The sequence below is a fragment of the Bos indicus x Bos taurus genome, chromosome 13 (assembly GCF_003369695.1).
Source record: "Bos indicus x Bos taurus breed Angus x Brahman F1 hybrid chromosome 13, Bos_hybrid_MaternalHap_v2.0, whole genome shotgun sequence".
Taxonomy (NCBI): Eukaryota; Metazoa; Chordata; class Mammalia; order Artiodactyla; family Bovidae; genus Bos; species Bos indicus x Bos taurus.
In genome coordinates, this window is record NC_040088.1 from 51763772 (window position 1) to 51782733 (window position 18962).

Below are 18962 nucleotides of genomic sequence, written 5' to 3' on the forward strand. Positions count from 1 at the left end.
AGAAAGAAGTGCAAAGAGGGTGGTAATTGCAAAATACAACAGCAGTTACAAATTTTGACTGCTATTTTAAGACTATACCAAAATTCTCTGAATCTGAAAGCATTATGAAAACGCCTTTCTTCAGCTGCAAGACAGAGCAATGAAGGAAGACATACACTTGTAATTATTTTTCTTGCTCTTCTTATGTTCTCTCCTGATCTGTCAAAATTTTTAAATTTTGGTCTGTGAAATTTTTATATTTGGACACAAATTAATTTTTCATTCCATTTAAAAACTTACCAAAGCATCCAAGGAGTGAATTCTGTGATATGTGAGTTACATGTTAATAAAGCTATTAAAAAAAAATTTACCTGAAACTTACCAAAACTTACCTAAAAGTATTTCCAGTGGTAGTGGGAAGCACAACTGTATTAATGTTAGAAGATGAGGAACAAATTGTAGTTAATTTCTAAATTTCCAAGCCATTTGACTTTTAAGAATATCTTTCACTTTTATGTTTTTGGTTTAATTTAGGAAAACTTTCCATTTGACTCATAAATGTATACCTTAATGGAGGAAGGAAAGCAAATATGAAACATTTGTCTTATTTTTGGCACCAGAATGTTGTTGAGAGAGATGAACCAGAGGTACATAAATATTCCACTTCCCACCTGGTTCTTCCTGGCTTTGTTGTCGACTGACAACCTGAGATCTGACTAGATAATTGAGGAAGTGAGGAAATGTACTACAAAATTCTGTTATTTTAGCCCTTTTCTATAATGAACAAATTGATCTTCAGGACTTGACATTCTAAGATATTCCGTTTATCATTACAGAAAGCTGTATACCTGCACAAGTGGTGGCTGCTGTTGATGTAAACACTGTTGCTAATGAAGTATACAAGTATAATTTTCCTCACACACAGTTACTGGCCAAGACAATTGAAGTGAGTAACAATTATTATTCTTTTAATAAGTATATAGCAAGTAAAAATGTGATTGAGGAATACTGCAAGATACTGATTTTTGGTGTCTTCATTTGAAGATAAGTCATATATAAATAAATGAAAAGGTTTAGGAGAAGGGAATTAAATTTATATTTTTTAATTCTGTCAGAAGGTAGCATGTAATTTTTTTTCTTTTTTCCTTTTTAAAAATTTCTAGCTTTAGAGAGATAAGATCAGTAATTTGGTCTTGAAAGAATTGAAAAGTAAGCATATACTCTACTTCTAAATGTTTAGTTTTATAATGATATTAAACTTGGCTTAATTCTTAATTTTTAACCAGTACTCAGGTACAGTATGGAGAAGGCAATGGCACCCCACTCCAGTACTCTTGTCTGGAAAATCCATGGACGGAGGAGCTTGGTAGGCTGCAGTCCGTTGGGTCGCTAAGAGTCAGACACGACTGAGCGACTTCACTTTCACTTTTCACTTTCATGCATTGGAGAAGGAAATGGCAACCCACTCCAGTGTTCTTGCCTGGAGAATCCCAGGGATGGGGGAGCCTGGTGGGCTGCCGTCTCTGGGGTCGCACAGAGTTGGACACGACTGAAGCGACTTAGCAGCAGCAGCAGGTACAATATATATATAGCAGGAGGGAAAAAAGAGAAAATGAAAAAAAAAATCATTGGTTATATTATTGGGTTGGCCAAAAAAGTTCATTCAGGTTTTTCTGTAAAGGTGTAGGCAAAAACCGGGATGAATTTTTTGGCCAACCCAATACTTACTGAATGCTACTTAAAAAAAAAATTTTTTTTTTTTATTTTTAATTGAAGAATAATCACTTTACAATATTGTGTTGGTTTCTGCAATACATCAACATGAATCAGCCATAAGTATACATATGTCCCCTCCCTCTTAAATCTCCCTTCCACCTCTCACTCCATCCCACTCCTCTAGGTTGTCACAGAGCCCCAGTTTGAGTTTGAGTCATACTGTAATTCCACTGGCTATCTATTTTACATATGGCAGTGTATATGTTTCCATGATACTCTCTTCTTGTTGACGCCTGTCAAAGTTAAAGATAGTTTTTTGCTTGTGATGAACTCAGCAGAAGTATTTAATGCATTGTTACTTTCAAAATACAGTGTAATATGAAATTGTGTTTTTTCTCCCAGTCTTATGTTGTGCAAAATTTTACACATATTTCTCATGAAACTGTAATTTATATGCAAGAAACTGTACTCTTTGTGTATAGTTTGAGTTTTGACCAGTGTCCATGGGGTTGCAAGACTTGGACAAGACAGCGCACACACACTCACACAACATCCGCTACCCTAAAATGCTCCTAAGTGTCAGTCTCTTACCCAGCCCTAGCAACCACTGATCTGCTTTCAGTCATTACAAATTAAATATTCTATTTCTAGTATACCATAAATAAAATCATGAGTGTAATTTTTCTGAGTGTGACTTCTTTTGTTTAGGGTAATGTTTTTTGCATTGTATTAATCAGTAGTTGCCTCTTCATTACTATTCCATGATATTCTGTATGTACAGGTATTTGTGGAAATTTCATATTGCAAAATGTGTATCCGTTCACATGTTTGACATTTAGATTGTTTCTAGTTTTTGACTATTATAAAAAGGTTGCTATGAAGATCCATGTATAAGTTTTTGTGTAGACTTTTTTTTTCTTGTGGGTAAATACCGAGGAGTAGAATTGCTGGAGTGTGTGATAGACTTCTTTAATTTTATGAGAAAATGCCAACTGTTTCACGTAGTGTTCATACCATTTTATACTCACACAGTCAGTGTTTAAGTGTTTCAGTTATTTTACATCTTTACCAAAAGTTGCTATTGTCAATCTTTTAAATTTTAGCCTCTCTTGTGAGCATACAGTGATATTATGATTTCAATTTGCATTTCCCTGGTGACTAATAATGTTGAGTACTTTTTTATTGGCCATTTCTATGTCTTCTTTGATGAAATTTCTTTTTTACTTTTTTTTTTTTTAATTGGTATGTTTGTGCTTTTTCATACTGTTCATGGGGTTCTCAAGGCAAGAATACTGAAGTGGTTTGCCATTCCCTTCTCCAGTGGACCTAAACTGTGGAAAATTCTGAAAGAGTTGGGAATACCAGACCACCTGACTTGCCTCTTGAGAAATTTGTATGCAGGTCAGCAAGCAACAGTTAGAACTGGACATGGAACAACAGACTGGTTCCAAATAGGAAAAGGAGTACGTCAAGGCTGTATATTGTCACCCTGCTTATTTAACTTATATGCAGAGTACATCATGAGAAACGCTGGACTGGAAGAAGCACAAGCTGGAATCAAGATTGCCGGGAGAAATATCAATAACCTCAGATATGCAGATGACACAACCCTTATGGCACAAAGCGAAGAAGAACTAAAGAGCCTCTTGATGAAAGTGAAAGAGGAGAGTGAAAAAGTTGGCTTAAAGCTCAACATTCAGAAAACGAAGATCATGGCATCTGGTCCCATCAGTTCATGGGAAATAGATGGGGAAACAGTGGAAACAGTGTCAGACTTTATTTTGGGGGGCTCCAAAATCACTGCAGATGGTGACTGCAGCCATGAAATTAAAAGACGCTTGCTCTTTGGAAGAAAAGCTATGACCAACCTAGAGAGCATATTCAAAAGCAGAGACATTACTTTGCCAACAAAGGTCCTTCTAGTCAAGGCTATGGTTTTTCCAGTAGTCATGTATGGATATGAGAGTTGAACTATAAAGAAAGCTGAGTGCCAAAGAATTGACGCTTTTGAGTTGTGATGTTGGAGAAGACTCTTGAGAGTTCCTTGGACTGCAAGGAGATCCAACCAGTCCATCCTAAAGGAGATCAGCCCTGAGTGCTCATTGGAAGGTCTGATGTTGAAGCTGAAACTCCAATACTTCGGCCACCTGATGCAAAGAACTGACTCATTAGGAAAGACCCTGATGCTGGGAAAGATTGAAGGCGAGAGGAGAAGGGGATGACAGAGGATGAGATGGTTGGATGGCATCACCGACTCAATGGACATGAGTTTGGATAAACTCCAGGAGTTGGTGATGGACAGGGAGGCCTGATGTGCTACAGTCCATAGGGTTGCAAAGGGTTGGACACAACTGAGCAACTGAACTGAACTGAACTGATATTTGTGCTATTATCATTTAGTTTTAAGAAATGTTGACATTTTCTGGTTTCACATTGTTTGTCATAAATATTTTCTTCAATTCTGTAATTTGTCTTTCCTTAACTGTGTTCACGAAGTGCAGGAGTTACTTATCTTTTTTTTCTCTTTTATGGGACAGTTTTTCTGTCTTGCGAAGTCTTTGTTTACTCCATTTTTTCCTGTTAGTTTTATAGCTTTGGCTTTTACATTTAGGTTTATGACCCATTTAAATGGTTACGTTTTGTGTGTGGTCTCAGGTAGGAGTAATTTTTTTTTTAAGTGCATATAAAATTATCCTAACACCATTTTCTGAAAAGACTATCCTTTCCACAAATTCTTTGACATCTTTGTTAAAAAATAGCAGATCATATGTGTGTGAGTAAATTTCTGAATTCTCTCTTCAGTAGTATCTATGTTTTTATCCTTATATCAATAACACACTATTGTTTATTGTATCTTTATAATATGTATTAAATTCAGGCAGTGTAAGTTCTCAAAATTCTGAATTTATTTTTTAAGATTATTTTGGCTACTCTCTAATTTACATTTCTGTATAAATTTCAGAATCAGCTTGCCAATTTCTACCTAAAAAAGGCATTTTGATTGAAATTTCAGTGAGTGGTTTTGGAAGAACTGATCTCTTCATAAAATAATCTTGCAGTTTATGAATATGGTATCTCTCTTCACTTATTTAGGTCTTTATTAATTTGTATCAGCTATATTTTATAGTATTTAGTTAATATTTTGTAATATTTATTAACCTGGTATCCTGTAACTTTGCTATATTGAATTATTGGTTCTGATAACCTTAATGTTGATTTTTTAGGATTTTTAACATATACAGTTCTATTGTCTGAGGAAAAAAAGTTATACTTTTCCCTTCCAACCAGTATGACTTTTTCCTTGTCTTATTGCATTGTCTAGGACCTTCTTTACAATGTTGAATAAAAAGTGTGACATTGGACATTCCTGCCTTCTGCCAGATATTAGGGGAGAATTATTTAGTCATTTATCATTTAACATCTTAGATGTTAGTTGTATATTTTTCATGTATTACATGTTTAGAGGAACATGGATATTTAGAAGCAGGTGAAGAAAGGAGAAGAAGACTGGCAAAGAGGTTGGAGGAGAAATAGGTCTTGGAGTTTTAAGTGTCAAAGTAGGAGAGAATTTCAAAAACAAGAGAAGAATTGGTCAGAGGGATGGCAGTAGCTTTAGAAACTGGCTTTTTAAAAAAAAAAAAAAAATTTAAATGCTTCTGTGAGAGGAACCGGGAAATAGATGGGGAAACAGTGGAAACAGTGTCAGACTTTATTTTTCTGGGCTCCAAAATCACTACAGATGGTGACTGCAGCCATGAAATTAAAAGACGCTTACTCCTTGGAAGGAAAGTTATGACCAACCTAGATAGCATATTCAAAAGCAGAGACATTACTTTGCCAACAAAGGTTCGTCTAGTCAAGGCTATGGTTTTTCCTGTGGTCATGTATGGATGTGAGAGTTGGACTGTGAAGAAGGCTGAGCGCTGAAGAATTGATGCTGTTGAACTGTGGTGTTGAGAAGACTCTTGAAAGTCCCTTGGACTGCAAGGAGGTACAACCAGTCCATCCTAAAGGAGATCAGTCCTGGGTGTTCATTGGAAGGACTGATGCTAAAGCTGAAACTCCAGTACTTTGGCCACCTCATGCGAAGAGTTGACTCATTTGAAATACTCTGATGCTGGGAGGGATTGGGGGCAAGAGGAGAAGGGGACGACAGAGGATGAGATGGCTGGATGGCATCACTGACTCGATGGACGTGAGTCAGAGTGAACTCCGGGAGTTGGTGATGGACAGGGAGGCCTGGCCTGCTGCGATTCATGGGGCCGCAAAGAGTCGGACATGACTGAGCGACTGATCTGATCTGATCTGATGAGAGGAACCGGGAGACACAGGTTTGATCTCTATGTCGGGAACATCCCCTGGAGGAGGAAATGGCAGCCCACTCCAGTATTCTTGCCTGGGAAATCCCATGGACAGAGGAGTCTAGCGGGCTACAGCCCATGGGGTCGCAAAGAGTCGGACATGACTGAAGCGACCGAGTATGAGCATGCCTTTTATTAAGTTGAGGAAATTTCCTTTTATTTCATTTTCTAAGAATTTGTATTATGAATGAATAGGTTTTGAATTTTGTCAAAAACTTTTTTTCATCATTTAACACGATTATATAATTTGCCCTTTTATTCTGTTAATATGGCAATCATATCAACTCCTTTTTTGAATGTTAAGTCAATATTGCATTCCTAGGGTAAATCTGACTTTTTTATGATATAGAATCAGTTTTATGTTAAACTGCATCATAGTTGCTAATATTTTATTAAGTATTTTTACATTTATCTTTGTAGGTGACTTTTGTACTTTCCTCATAAAATATTTGTGTGGTTTTGATATTAGGGCGATATCAATACTAGCTTTATATTGGGCTGAAAGTTTATTTGGGTTTTCTGTAAGATGGTATGGAAAAACTCAAATGAACTTTTTGGCCAACCCGGTTGGCTTCACAAACTCTTATTTTCTCTAAAAGTCTGTGAAGAACAAGTATTAGATCTTCTATAAATAATAGCATTTCATCAGTGGAGCCATCTGGACCTGTAGTTTTCTTTGTGGGAAGGTTTTTAATTATGAGTAAAGTGTCTGCCTACAATGTGGGAGACCTGGGTTTGATCCCTGGGTCAGGAAGATCCTCTGGAGAAGGAAATGGCAACCCACTCCAGTACTCTTGCCTTTTAAATTATGAGTTTATTTATCTGTTATAAGACTACTGAGGCTTTCTATTTATTTTTCATTCCATTTTGGAAATTTGTGTCTTTGAAGAAATTTATCTTTTACTCTAATTTGTCAAGCATATTGACATAATGTTGTTCATATTTCCTTATTTCCATTGTTTATCATTCCTGATGTTAGTAGTTTTTATCTTTTCTGTTTTTTCCTCTACTACTAAAGCTAGAGCCTTACCAAATTCATTGCTTTTTTCAAGTAAACAGGTTTAGATGAAATTGATTTTATCTATTATTCATTTGTACTATTTCACTAATTTCTACTCATCTTTTTTGTTCTCTTCTACTTTGTGTTTAATTTACTCTCTGTTACACTGCTTGCATTGGGACTTTAGATGATTGACTTGAGTTTGTGTTTCTTTTTTAATGCAAATATAGAATGTCGTACATTTTCTTAAGTTTCAGCTAGAAATCACAAATTTTCATATGTCTTATGTTCATTTTCATTCAGCTCAAAGTATTTTCTAATTTCCCCTCTGATTTTGTCTTTGGCTTATGTGTTAATTTGTAAGAATGGCTCTAAAATTTCCAAATATTTAGGAATTTTTCAGATACCTTTCTGTTACTGATTTCTCATTTCTGTTTTATTTTGTATTTTGGTGTCATACTGTGTATGATTTTAGTTATTTTAAATTGGTTGAGACTTGTGTTATGGCCCAGAATTCACTCTGTCTGGTGAATGCTTTGTGTCCTGTTGGAAAGAATGTGTATTCTGTTTTTGTTGAGTGGACATTTATAAATGTCATTTGGGTCAAGTTAGTTGATAGTATTGTCAGTTTTTCTGTATCCTTACTGACTTTTTCCTATCAATTGCTGAGAGAATGTTATAATATCCAAGCACAACTGTGAATGTCTATTAACTCCTTTTAGTTTTTGCTTCATTTTATCCAGAGCTCTTTTATTAAGTGTATATGCTTTATGATTGTTTTCTTGATTAATTGACCTGTTTATCATTATGAAATATTCCTCTTTATCCCTCAGAATTATTTCTTGTTCTGAAGTCTACTTTCTTGATATTAATATAGCTTCTTAAATTAATATAACTTCTGCTTTCTTATGGTTAGTGTTTGTATGCATATATTTTATCCATCCTTTTAATTTTGCCTCTTTTTCTGGCTGTGCCATGTGGCTTGCTAGATCTTAGTTCCCAGACCAGGAATTGAATCTGTGCCCTTGACAGTGAAAGTGCAGAGTCGTAACCACTGGACCACCAGAGAATTCCCAGTCCTTGCATTTCAATTAGATTTATTATAAGATCCCTTCATATTCACTGAGACTGTTCATTTTTAGTCTATTCTACTCCATTTGCTTTGTTTTAGAAGCACACTATATTGCTGTATCTTTAAGAGGTTATTTTTGATATGTAACTGTTCATTTTAGATATTTTTCATTTCTAGAAGTTTCAATTAATTCTTTTTTATGTTCTTGTCTCCTTATAATATTTTCGTTTTCCTTTAAGTATGTGAACAAATTAATGATATTTATAATGACTGTTTTAAAATCTTTGTTAATTCCAGCATGTCATTGTTGGGTTTGTTTCTATTGATGGATTCTTCCTCCATTCACCCCCATTTGTTATGGGTCACATTATCTTGTTTAATTAGCATTGTAGTAGTTTTTTATTGGGAGCCTAACATTGTACGTTTTACATTTTTGAGTGCTGGAGTTTACTGTAATCTTTTAAAGACTGTTGGATTTTGTTCTCAGAAGCAGTTAATTTCAGATCATCTTGATTCTTTTTGAGGCTTATTTTAAGCATTTCAGAGTGTATGTGGAGTAGCCTTTACTGTAAGGGTAGTCTAATCTTTGGAGAAGGCAGTGGCACCCCACTCCAGTACTTTTGCCTGGAAAATCCCATTGATGGAGGAGCCTGGAAGGCTGCAGTCCATGGGGTCGCTGAGGGTCAGACACGACTGAGCAACTTCACTTTCATGCATTGGAGAAGGAAATGGCAACCCACTCCAGTGTTCTTGCCTGGAGCATCCCAGGGACGGGGAAGCCTGGTGGGCTGCCGTCTAGGGGGTCACACAGAGTCGGACACGACTGAAGTGACTTAGCAGCAGCAGCAGTCTAATCTTACTATTAATATGCGACCTTTCTTTGATTGCTAGCTATTGGGTGTCCAATGTTCTCAACTAGGTTGTGGTGGTAACTCGAATGATCTCTTGCCCTGAGATCTGGGAACTTTTTTGGCTTACAGCTTCCCAATAATGGTTCTTTTCCTGGAAGTTGGTCTGTCAAGCATTTTGCCTGATAGATGCACAGGTATGCTCAGCAGGACACTCAAAGGGAATGTTATGCAGATTTCTGTATTTCATTACTTATGCAGCTTCTTTTAGTGTGGTAGTCTTGCTCTGCAAATTCTAGTCACCTTGACCTTGAATGCCAGTGTCTCTCCAACTCATCTTCTTTCCCAGGTACAGTGTGAGTGTCCTTTCCCTTCACTGCTGTGTGGAAATTATCTCCAGGTAGAAAGTCTAATTATCTTCAACTTTTTTTTTTTTGTCTTTTTCCAAGGAATGGTAGTCCTATCTGCCTGTGGTCCAATATCTGAAAATAGTTATTACATTTCTCCCAGTTTTCTAGTTAATTTATAGAAGGAAAGTAAGTCTCTTAGAATTTACTCCCTCCAGACAGAAGCAAAAGTCTCACAAATTTTATTTAAGTAAGATACAATTCATTATACCATGAAGTCCACCACTTTAAAGTGTATAGTTTTAGCATTTTTCTTTTTTCATTTACTGACAAAGTTGTGTAAAGATTGCCACTTTCTAATTCTAGTCCGTTCTCATCCCCGTAAAAAGTAATCTGGTGCCCATTAGCAGTGACTCCCATTTCTCCCTCCCTCCAGGCCCTGGAAGCCACTAATCTACTTTCTGCCTCTATGGATTTGACTTTTCTAGGCATTTCATGTAAATGGGATCATATAATACGTGGCCCTTTTTTGTCTGGGTTCTTGCGTGTCAGTGCTTCATTCCCCTTAATGGCTGAATAATATTCCATTATAGGGATGTACCACATTTTGTGTATCCAACAGGTTTGTCTTAAGCTTTCTTTTAGCTGGATATGAAATAGGGCCATTTCCTGGCTCTGTGATTGGGTATTTACAAGGTAAAAGTCATCTATTTATGTGTTGAAGAACATCTGTCACTGATATTGAGAACAGAATGTTTTTCTGCACGGGCCTCATCGAGAGAAGTACTATGGGTATAACATCACCTTTCCAGTAACTGGTAGAGTGCACTTCATGAACATCATGGCAAACTGCACTAAGTCTGCCAGTCTCATCATGGATGTAGGGCAGAAGTAAATACAGGGTCAGGAGAAACATAGCTGCTGAAAAGTAACTGGTTTGACTCATATGTAGGCAATCTGCATTTAGGTTCCAAAATTTCTGTGACATAGATTATGATAGCAAAATTTATTTTATTTAAAAAAGTTGCATCTAAGTTTAAATTTAATGTAAATGTTTAAAAGTTGATGCAGCCAAATATCCAATTCAGCAAGGGTTTTCTCCCACTGAACAAAATATGAAACAACAACACAATCTCAGTAAAGCACCCATTACGTTTGATGACTTAACCTTTTTTCTTTTTTACCTTCTAAGGGAAACTGTGAGACACTTTACATATTTGGGGTTCCCAACTACATGCCAGAAGAAATTTGGGGGCATTTGGAATAATATATATGTAACCATTTTTCTAGCGATAGCTCTATTTCAATACTAGTTTTAATAGATGATAATAAGTCATATTATCTGCATATGAAATAAGAATACTAGGGAGAGGAAAGAATGGAGATAGGTACCTCCTACTCATTTGAGAAGAGAGAATCAGTTCATTAAAACCATGTCTATGAGAAAAAAGTTGATGTGCCTTCCTACAGCTGTTAGTCTCTTCTTGGATGTTCTCTTCAGCCCTGTTCTGTAATGGAAAGAGTGTGTCATGTCCAGATCACATGTATCAGAAGTACATTGAGGGTCATGCTTAAAAAGTAGTTGGAAGTTTAATGGAGAACTTAGGAGTAATGAGAGACTTAAGAGATTTTAAGTTTCATAAGCGGGAGGAGAAGGGGACAACAGAGGATGAGATGGCTGGTTGGCATCACCGACTCAATGGACATGAGTTTGAGTGAACTTCAGGAGTTGGTGATGGACAGGGAGGCCTGGTGGGCTGCAGTCCATGGGGTCACAAAGAGTCGGCCATGACTGAGTGACTGAACTGAACTGAACTGAAAACAACATATTCTGATCAACTGAAATTTGAGAACATTGACTTCATGCAAGTTATTGAGCCCTTAGAGGAACACAGATATGCCTGAGAACTAGTCTTTACCTGCAGAAACTTACTGCTTAGTGCAGAAGTTGGACTTGTGAACAGTTTTCTTTGGGACTTCTGATTGAATGTGACAAAGACAAGATATTTCTATTCTAAAATTATATTTCTTTTCCTAATAGAAATAAGAGAAAAGAGGGGATGGGAAACCATTATGAATGAAAATAGGATTTAAACAGAAACCAAAACAAAAAAGAAAACTGAGAAAAATAATGTCAGATGTAGTGGCACTAAGACACAGTGAATGAAGATGGCAAAGTTGCATTCAATTTAGATCTCTCTGTGCGTCATGCAGCTTTGAGAAGGACAAGGGAGGAGACAAAGCAGACCCAGCAATTGTTTGTTCAAAGTGAAGAGAAGAGACATTAAAACATTCCGAATCACTGGGCTGAAAACATCACTGCAAGCTCTGCAGACTTCTTGCTCATTCTAAATGTGAGAACATGGTTAAGGACAGAGGCATGGTCTTAAGTTAGAGAGCTTTCTGGGTTCTTCCCAGAAACTGCAGTGACAAAGTACCTACTCTTTCTTTCATCTTTTCAGCAAATTTCTAGATTCAAGTGATCTCCATTAAAAAAATATATATCAGATCAGATCAGATTAGTCACTCAGTCGTGTCGGACTCTTTGCGACCCCATGAATCACAGCATGCCAGGCCTCCCTGTCCATCACCAACTCCCAGAATTCACTGTCACGTCCATCGAGTATTAGTAATTAGAAAGGAGCCTTTGAGGCTATGCTGATAGAGTACTTTTTGAAGGAAGGAAGTAACATAAACAAGCAGAATATTTACAGAAAAATTGTATGAAGAAGCAGAAGAAAATTACAAACACACATCTCCATTAGTTTGAAACCTTAAATAAAACTTGGTATCTTCAGGAACTCAAATAAATGTATTGTTGTTCAGTCACAGTCATGCCCGATTCTTTGCAACCCCATGGACTGTAGTGTGCCAGGCTTCCCTGTCCTTCACCATCTCCCAGAGTTTGCTCAAACTCTTGTCCGTTGAATCAGTGGTGCCATTCAATCATTTCTTCCTCTGTTGTCCCCTTCTCCTCCTGCCTTCAATCTTTCCCAGCATAAGGGTCTTTTCTAATGAGTCGGCTCTGTGCATCAGGTGGCCAAAGTATTGGAGCTTCATTCAAAAGCGATAATAAGACAATAGACTTGAAAACTATCAGTGGTCTGGGAAGAAGAAAAAAAGATGAGAAAAATAAAACCATTATAGAAATAAAAGCTATGTCAGAGTGGCAAACAAAAGACAGCAAAACAAACGGGGCAAAAGCATTAACAGAAGTAAATGAAAAACATTCCTGAAATAAAACCTCCAACAATTCATGAAGTGTATTACCTGTGAACCCTTATTGAAAAAAATGATTCAGTCACTTAATCTAACTAAGCAAGAGATGAATCAGAGTGGAAAACCCAGAAATAAAGCTGCCATGTTAGGAAGGAAATTATGGTCAGGAAGCAAGGTGAGAGTATCATAAATCTTTGCAGTGTAAAAATACTATAATTGGAGTAGGACGGGAAAGTGAGACTCAAAAAATATCTCTGTTCTTTGAAAGATAAATGAAGCTTTAGGTTTTTAGGACATTATTTCATGTTGTTGTCAGGAGCTCAGCTGAGCTGTCAGGGATCAGAGTAGCTGATTAAAGCAACAAGGCAAAAGTGAAAGAGTGAAGCCTTAATTACTTGCTATAGAGAAAATGTCTATGCCCTGCCCCCTGTTGTGTTTCCCTAGGGTACAGCACCCTGCTGGGAAGTTGAGTGGATCAGCAGACATGGGAGTCAGCTAACAGTTGAGGGAGCCCCTGGTATTGGAGGAGAGTGTGAGATTTGCTGCGTATAGTCATAGCAAGAGAAATAACTTCCAGGGCTCCTCCTCCTCCCAGAAGGAGGCCTTGGCAGAAATAGATGGCGGCTGAAGAGGACTCTGTGCCCACAGACAGAGAGACCTTGGAATGCAAATAAGTGAAGAGCATGACCTTCCAGGGGGCCGGAGACCTTGCACTTGCTCTCAGAGACTGCCAGGCACTGGCCTTGCACAAAGTCTGGAGTGGGGAGGATGACTTTGCCCAGCACCTGCTGGGTGAAGCCTTTGTCACAGCGATGTGGTCAGGCCTGAAAAGTGCATGTATGTTTTTAACCAAGAACAGGACAGTTACAAAGATAATTGGTAATAAAACTAAAATCTGGTATTTATCTAGATCAGATCAGTCGCTCAGTCGTGTCTGACTCTTTGCGACCCCATGAATTGCAGCACACCAGGCCTCCCTGTCCATCACCAACTCCCGGAGTTCACCCAGACTCACATCCATTGAGTAGTGATGCCATCCAGCTGTCTCATCCTCTGTCGTGCCCTTCTCCTCCTGCCCCCAATCCCTCCCAGCATCAGAGTCTTTTCCAATGAGTCAACTCTTCGCATGACGTGGCCAAAGTACTGGAGTTTCAACTTTAGCATCATTCCTTCCAAAGAAATCCCAGGGCTGATCTCCTTTAGAATGGACTGGTTGGATCTCCTTGCAGTCCAAGGGACTCTCAAGAGTCTTCTCCAACACCACAGTTCAAAAGCATCAATTCTTCAGCGCTCAGCCTTCTTCACAGTCCAACTCTCACATCCATACATGACCACAGGAAAAACCATAGCCCTGACTAGATGAACCTTTGTTGGCAAAGTAATGTCTCTGCTTTTGAATATGCTCTCTAGGTTGATCATAACTTTCCTTCCAAGGAGTAAGCATCTTTTAATTTCATGGCTGCAGTCACCATCTGTAGTGATTTTGGAGCCCAGAAAAATAAAGTCTGACACTGTTTCCACTGTTTCCCCATCTATTTCCCATGTAGTGATGGGACCGGATGCCATGATCTTCGTTTTCTGAATGTTGAGCTTTAAGCCAACTTTTTCACTCTCCCCTTTCACTTTCATCAAGAGGCTTTTGAGTTCCTCTTCACTTTCTGCCATAAGGGTGGTGTCATTTGCATATCTGAGGTTATTGATATTTCTCCCGCTAATCTTGATTCCAGCTTGTGTTTCTTCCAGTCCAGCATTTCTCATGATGTACTCTGCATATAAGTTAAATAAGCAGGGTGACAATATACAGCCTTGATGTACTCCTTTTCCTATTTGGAACCAGTCTGTTGTTCCATGTCCAGTTCTAACTATTGCTTCCTGACCTGCATACAAATTTCTCAAGAGGCAGATCAGGTGGTCTGGTAGTCCCATCTCTTTCAGAATTTTCCACAGTTTGTTGTGATCCACACAGTCAAAGGCTTTGGCATAGTCAGTAAAGCAGAAATAGATGCTTTTCTGGAACTCTCTTGCTTTTTCCATGATCCAGCGGATGTTGGCAATTTGATCTCTGGTTCCTCTGCCTTTTCTAAAACCAGCTTGAACATCAGGAAGTTCACGGTTCACATATTGCTGAAGCCTGGCTTGGAGAATTTTGAGCATTACTTTACTAGCGTGTGAGATGAGTGCAATTGTGCGGTAGTTTGAGCATTCTTTGGCATTGCCTTTCTTTGGGACTGGAATGAAAACTGACCTTTTCCAGTCCTGTGGCCACTGCTGAGTTTTCCAAATTTGCTAGATAGGATATGGAAAATTACTAGTTACTGCAATATAAGTATGTGAGCTGAAAACTTGCTGGGTTTGTGCATCGTTGTATTCCCAGACCTATCACAGTGCTTAGCATATTATAGATACTCTGAAATATTGGTGAGTTAGATTATGAACATCATCTAATGAACTACATATTGTGCCTAGAAAATGGAAAAATGCCAGGCATAACAGATATTTCAGAACTGATATTAGATAAGATCTGTCTAAAGGCAAAATGTATTTATGAGTCATAGAAAATTGCTTTATAATGGGGATTAATACAATGAGCAAGAAAGTTCTGTTCTTGAATAAAACATGTAATTTTGAACAAATTATTCATGAACAAAACATCAGAGTTCATAGGGCAGAAAATAGTATGAAATATCCACTCAGTAAGTTTTTATTGAAGATTTACCATGTGCCACAATATTTTAGTTCTCTTTAGATTAACAATAAATTCACTAAAACAGTCAAAAGTTGTTGTTTACTAATCTACCGATTTCTTCCTAAAGTTTAAATGAAAATTAAGTGTAAGAATGACCAGGAAGCTTTTTGAGAAAAGAAGTAATAACACAAGTAGTATGACAAAGTTGCTCATCAACACTCAATAAATGAAGTACTGCATGAAGTTGATCTAATGTTTTCTGAAAGCAAAGATTTTTTTTTTAACTTGAATGCTCTAGTTATGAAAAAAGAATAGATTTCCATTAGTGTTATTATAAAATATCAAATTACTAGAGTTAATCCATGCATCTCTGTAACTACTTTCTTGAATCCTGTCACATACACTGACCTAGATTGCTAAATTAAAGATAGTTGTGAATGGTTTATTGAGTGATTATGTTTTGCATAACTTCTCTGTCATTTGGGTTGTGCTATTAAAAAAAAATCACCCTTTCCAAAAATCCTTTAAAATTGTAATTTTAAATGTCTAATTGCAGGTATTGAGTTATTAAGTGTTTACTTCTTTTAGGTTCTAGATTTAGGATGCTCCTAATGTTAAAAGTTGTTGTTTGTTTTTTATTTTAATTTTAGGAATTTAGCTTTAATCAGTCTACAGTCAGTTGTGAAGTCAATAAGTTGCTTTTATTAACAGCCCTGTGCTAACTAGCTCTCTAACTTAAGTACCTGTGATAATGGTACTGCTCTGCCCCAGGTTTCGTGATGCAGTTTGAGTGTATGATTTTCAGGTTGTTTTCTTTAGAACTCTGGGTTCTAGAGGTGCTTTGGGAACTTTCCACTATTTTATTTTCATTTCATTTTTCATATACATCGTAAACTACTTTTAAAAGCCTGTGATTTAAAAACAATAGACATGTACATTCAAACTTTAATACAATAGAGACAACTGATGTGTTCAACAAATTAACTCTTTTCAGAACTCAGAATAAAGCTTTCCCTGCTTTTTTCATGAACTGGAACTTCTTGGAAATGTAACTAGGAATGTTGGGATTCTGGGCTTGTTGCTTTAAATTTCTGGCTAACAGTATATGCTAACAGAGCCTAATGAGAATTGGCCAAACCCATGATTTGTATTTCTCTGTATTTGTCTTCTGATACTGTATATAAAGGAGCAAAACAGTACATCTTAAAACTGCTTAGCCCAGTAGGCATTGTTTGGTTCATCTTGTTTATAATCTTTTGAGGTGCTTTGACTACACACAACTGTAAAACAGTATGCAGACATCGGAAAGTGGGACCCTTGTCTGTTTGGTGATATACTGACAGAGACAGACAGGAGAGAAGTGGTGACTGGTCAATACATCGCATTTTGTAAATAAATAATATTAATAGAAAGGTGTTAATAATTCTCTAGATCTTTTGCTGAAATTCATTATGAAATAAAGTTCTCCATGTTTGATTCCTGAAATCACAGCAGTCTTAATTAGACTTGAGGTATCATAGAGGCATGAAATGCTTAGGATCTAACTTTCCAGCTCTGCTTGGGCTGGTCCTAGGGTTTGGCGGAAGTCACTTAATCTTTTATAGCTTCAGCTTATTGCTCCACTTCCTTCACAAAATCACTTTGGAAAGTTAGTTTAACTGAAGTTTATTTTAAAAGTATTAAATGTTTTATAAACTTTTAAGTGTTATAACTAAGCAGTCACAATTTCTGATATATTTAGTTGTAGTTAGCATGTTTCCTTTTTCCCCCTTCTACGCATGTTTTTATATTCTTTCCCCCCAACCCCAAATATTCATTCCTTAGGGCATTACACTAGAAGAGTTTGACAGATTATCTTTCAATATGATTTTAATGAGCCCACCCTGTCAGCCCTTCACAAGGTATGTATAATATATATTTCTCTGTTACGAAGAATACTTTTGAAAGATTCATTAAATCAAATATACTATAATTTCAGGCACGGACACTATAAAGTCCATTCGCTGCATTTCCCTAGTCTTGAAATTTTTCATGCATAATTCTCTTTCTCTATGCACATTTATAAGTCAGCATTAATGACGAGGAAAAGAGCAGTTAACTGCCAGATGAGCACAGTGATTTGGTCATAGTCATCGTAGGTATGGCGAGACTATGTGGTACCTCTTTAATACCTACTGAAGATAAAATATTTATTTCTGACCCAAATTACTCTGAATTACTTAAATTAATCGGCATTCAGGAATATCTTCCTAACATTGATTAATCAAAGTCAATTTTCATAATAAATATTTAAGTCCTAAATTACTTAATTGTAAAATTTTAAAGGTAGGCAAGAATGCATCTGTGAATTTTGCATTTCTCAAAATTGATACGTACATTTAATAATACATACAATTAATGAAATAGCTTTTTTAAAGCTATGTTCCAATTCAGTTTCTTCTTATAAGGTATTTATTTGACTATATTTCAGGGAATTATATTTGGTATAAAATCTTGATTAATCTATCTTCATTTAGATATTTTTAACAATAGTATTTTTAATTAAGTAATAATGGTAATGACAACCAACCAAATGTCTTACTAGATTTTGCCATTTAATTCAACAAGCTTATGGTATGTGCAGTAGTATACTGTCTTTTTATAGGTGAACAGCTGAATTGTATTGCCTCTGCTCACAGGATTAGTGCAGATGATGCTAATGTTAGTGAATGCTGTTGCCCATGGCCTGGAAAATCGCACTGCTAACCCTAGAAGCTGTATTCCGTGTAAACGTCAGCCCTTTGAACTGCCATTCTGTGCAGTTCAAAGCTCTGTGCAGTCCTGTGTTTTCACTTAAAGTTCAGTGGAAATTAATATTTCAAATGTTAACCTTATCAAGTGTGCCATGTTTATGGGGGAAAGGGTTATAATATGTCATCTCCATCCTGAGCTAGGATGAGATGCGTAGCTCCATCTGAGCTACGCAAGGGTGTGGCCTTTTTGACTGCCATGAGTGGGAGGCTCAGAGCAGAGTGCAGCCCCAGCACTGTGATGCCTCAGATGTCCCTGCAATGGGACATCTTCCCTATGATACCATTCTCGCTCTATATCAGCCCAGATCCAGCTGCTAATGGCCGCAGAGTCTGATTCTGCAACACAATCATCATTTGGAACTCTGAGGGGAAAGGGACTCAATGAGAAGAAACCAAGGTTTCTGAGGAATCTGTTCAAGTCCACTCTCCTCTCCCATTTGAACCTCAGATCCACTGATGATTTTGGACCTGCTGTCAGGCATGAGGAACTGATAAGTAATGTCAAGTAATTTAAGACTTTGAAGCTAATAGATGACAAGGTCTTAAATCCTAATCCCCTGTTATTATAATTTATGCCCAACCTAGTCTTCCTTTCTGCTTGGTTCTTGATCATATTGAATGTTACTTATAAGATTTAATTTCTTAAAAAAAAAAAAAAGATCTAATTGCTGAACCAGATACCACATTTTCACATGACCTGTTTTGACCTAGTTAGTCTAACCAAGTTGCAACACCTTTGTGTAGATTCAAGCCCTCACCTTTATTGTCTCCCGTGTACATTGAACAAGATCGTCCTGATCTTACCTACTATCTTGGTCTACTTGGATGTGATTAGTTTTCAGTGCCATCAACTCTTATGTTGCCACCCTGCCCAACCAGCTCATCCCTCTGAACTTTTGTCTCCCTTGGGGCAGAGCGAAAGGTGTCACCAGCCAATTTTGT

The 18962-nt window shown here is 37.1% G+C and overlaps 1 protein-coding gene across 5 annotated transcripts in view; it reads left to right on the forward strand.

Annotated features, from left to right (window-relative positions):
* Positions 1-18962, forward strand: part of TRDMT1 (tRNA aspartic acid methyltransferase 1) — a 52003-nt gene that overhangs the window by 18958 nt on the left and 14083 nt on the right. For 2 of the 5 annotated variants that reach the window (XM_027559846.1, XM_027559845.1), the window contains 2 exons: positions 816-925; positions 17053-17129. The exons of 1 other annotated variant lie outside the window; for it this stretch is intronic. In XM_027559846.1, coding sequence (XP_027415647.1) covers positions 816-925; positions 17053-17129 — 187 coding nt within the window. Of the gene's footprint in view, positions 1-815; positions 926-17052; positions 17130-18962 lie in introns of those variants that run through there. 2 more of the 5 variants (XM_027559848.1, XM_027559849.1) reach the window with 2 other exon arrangements.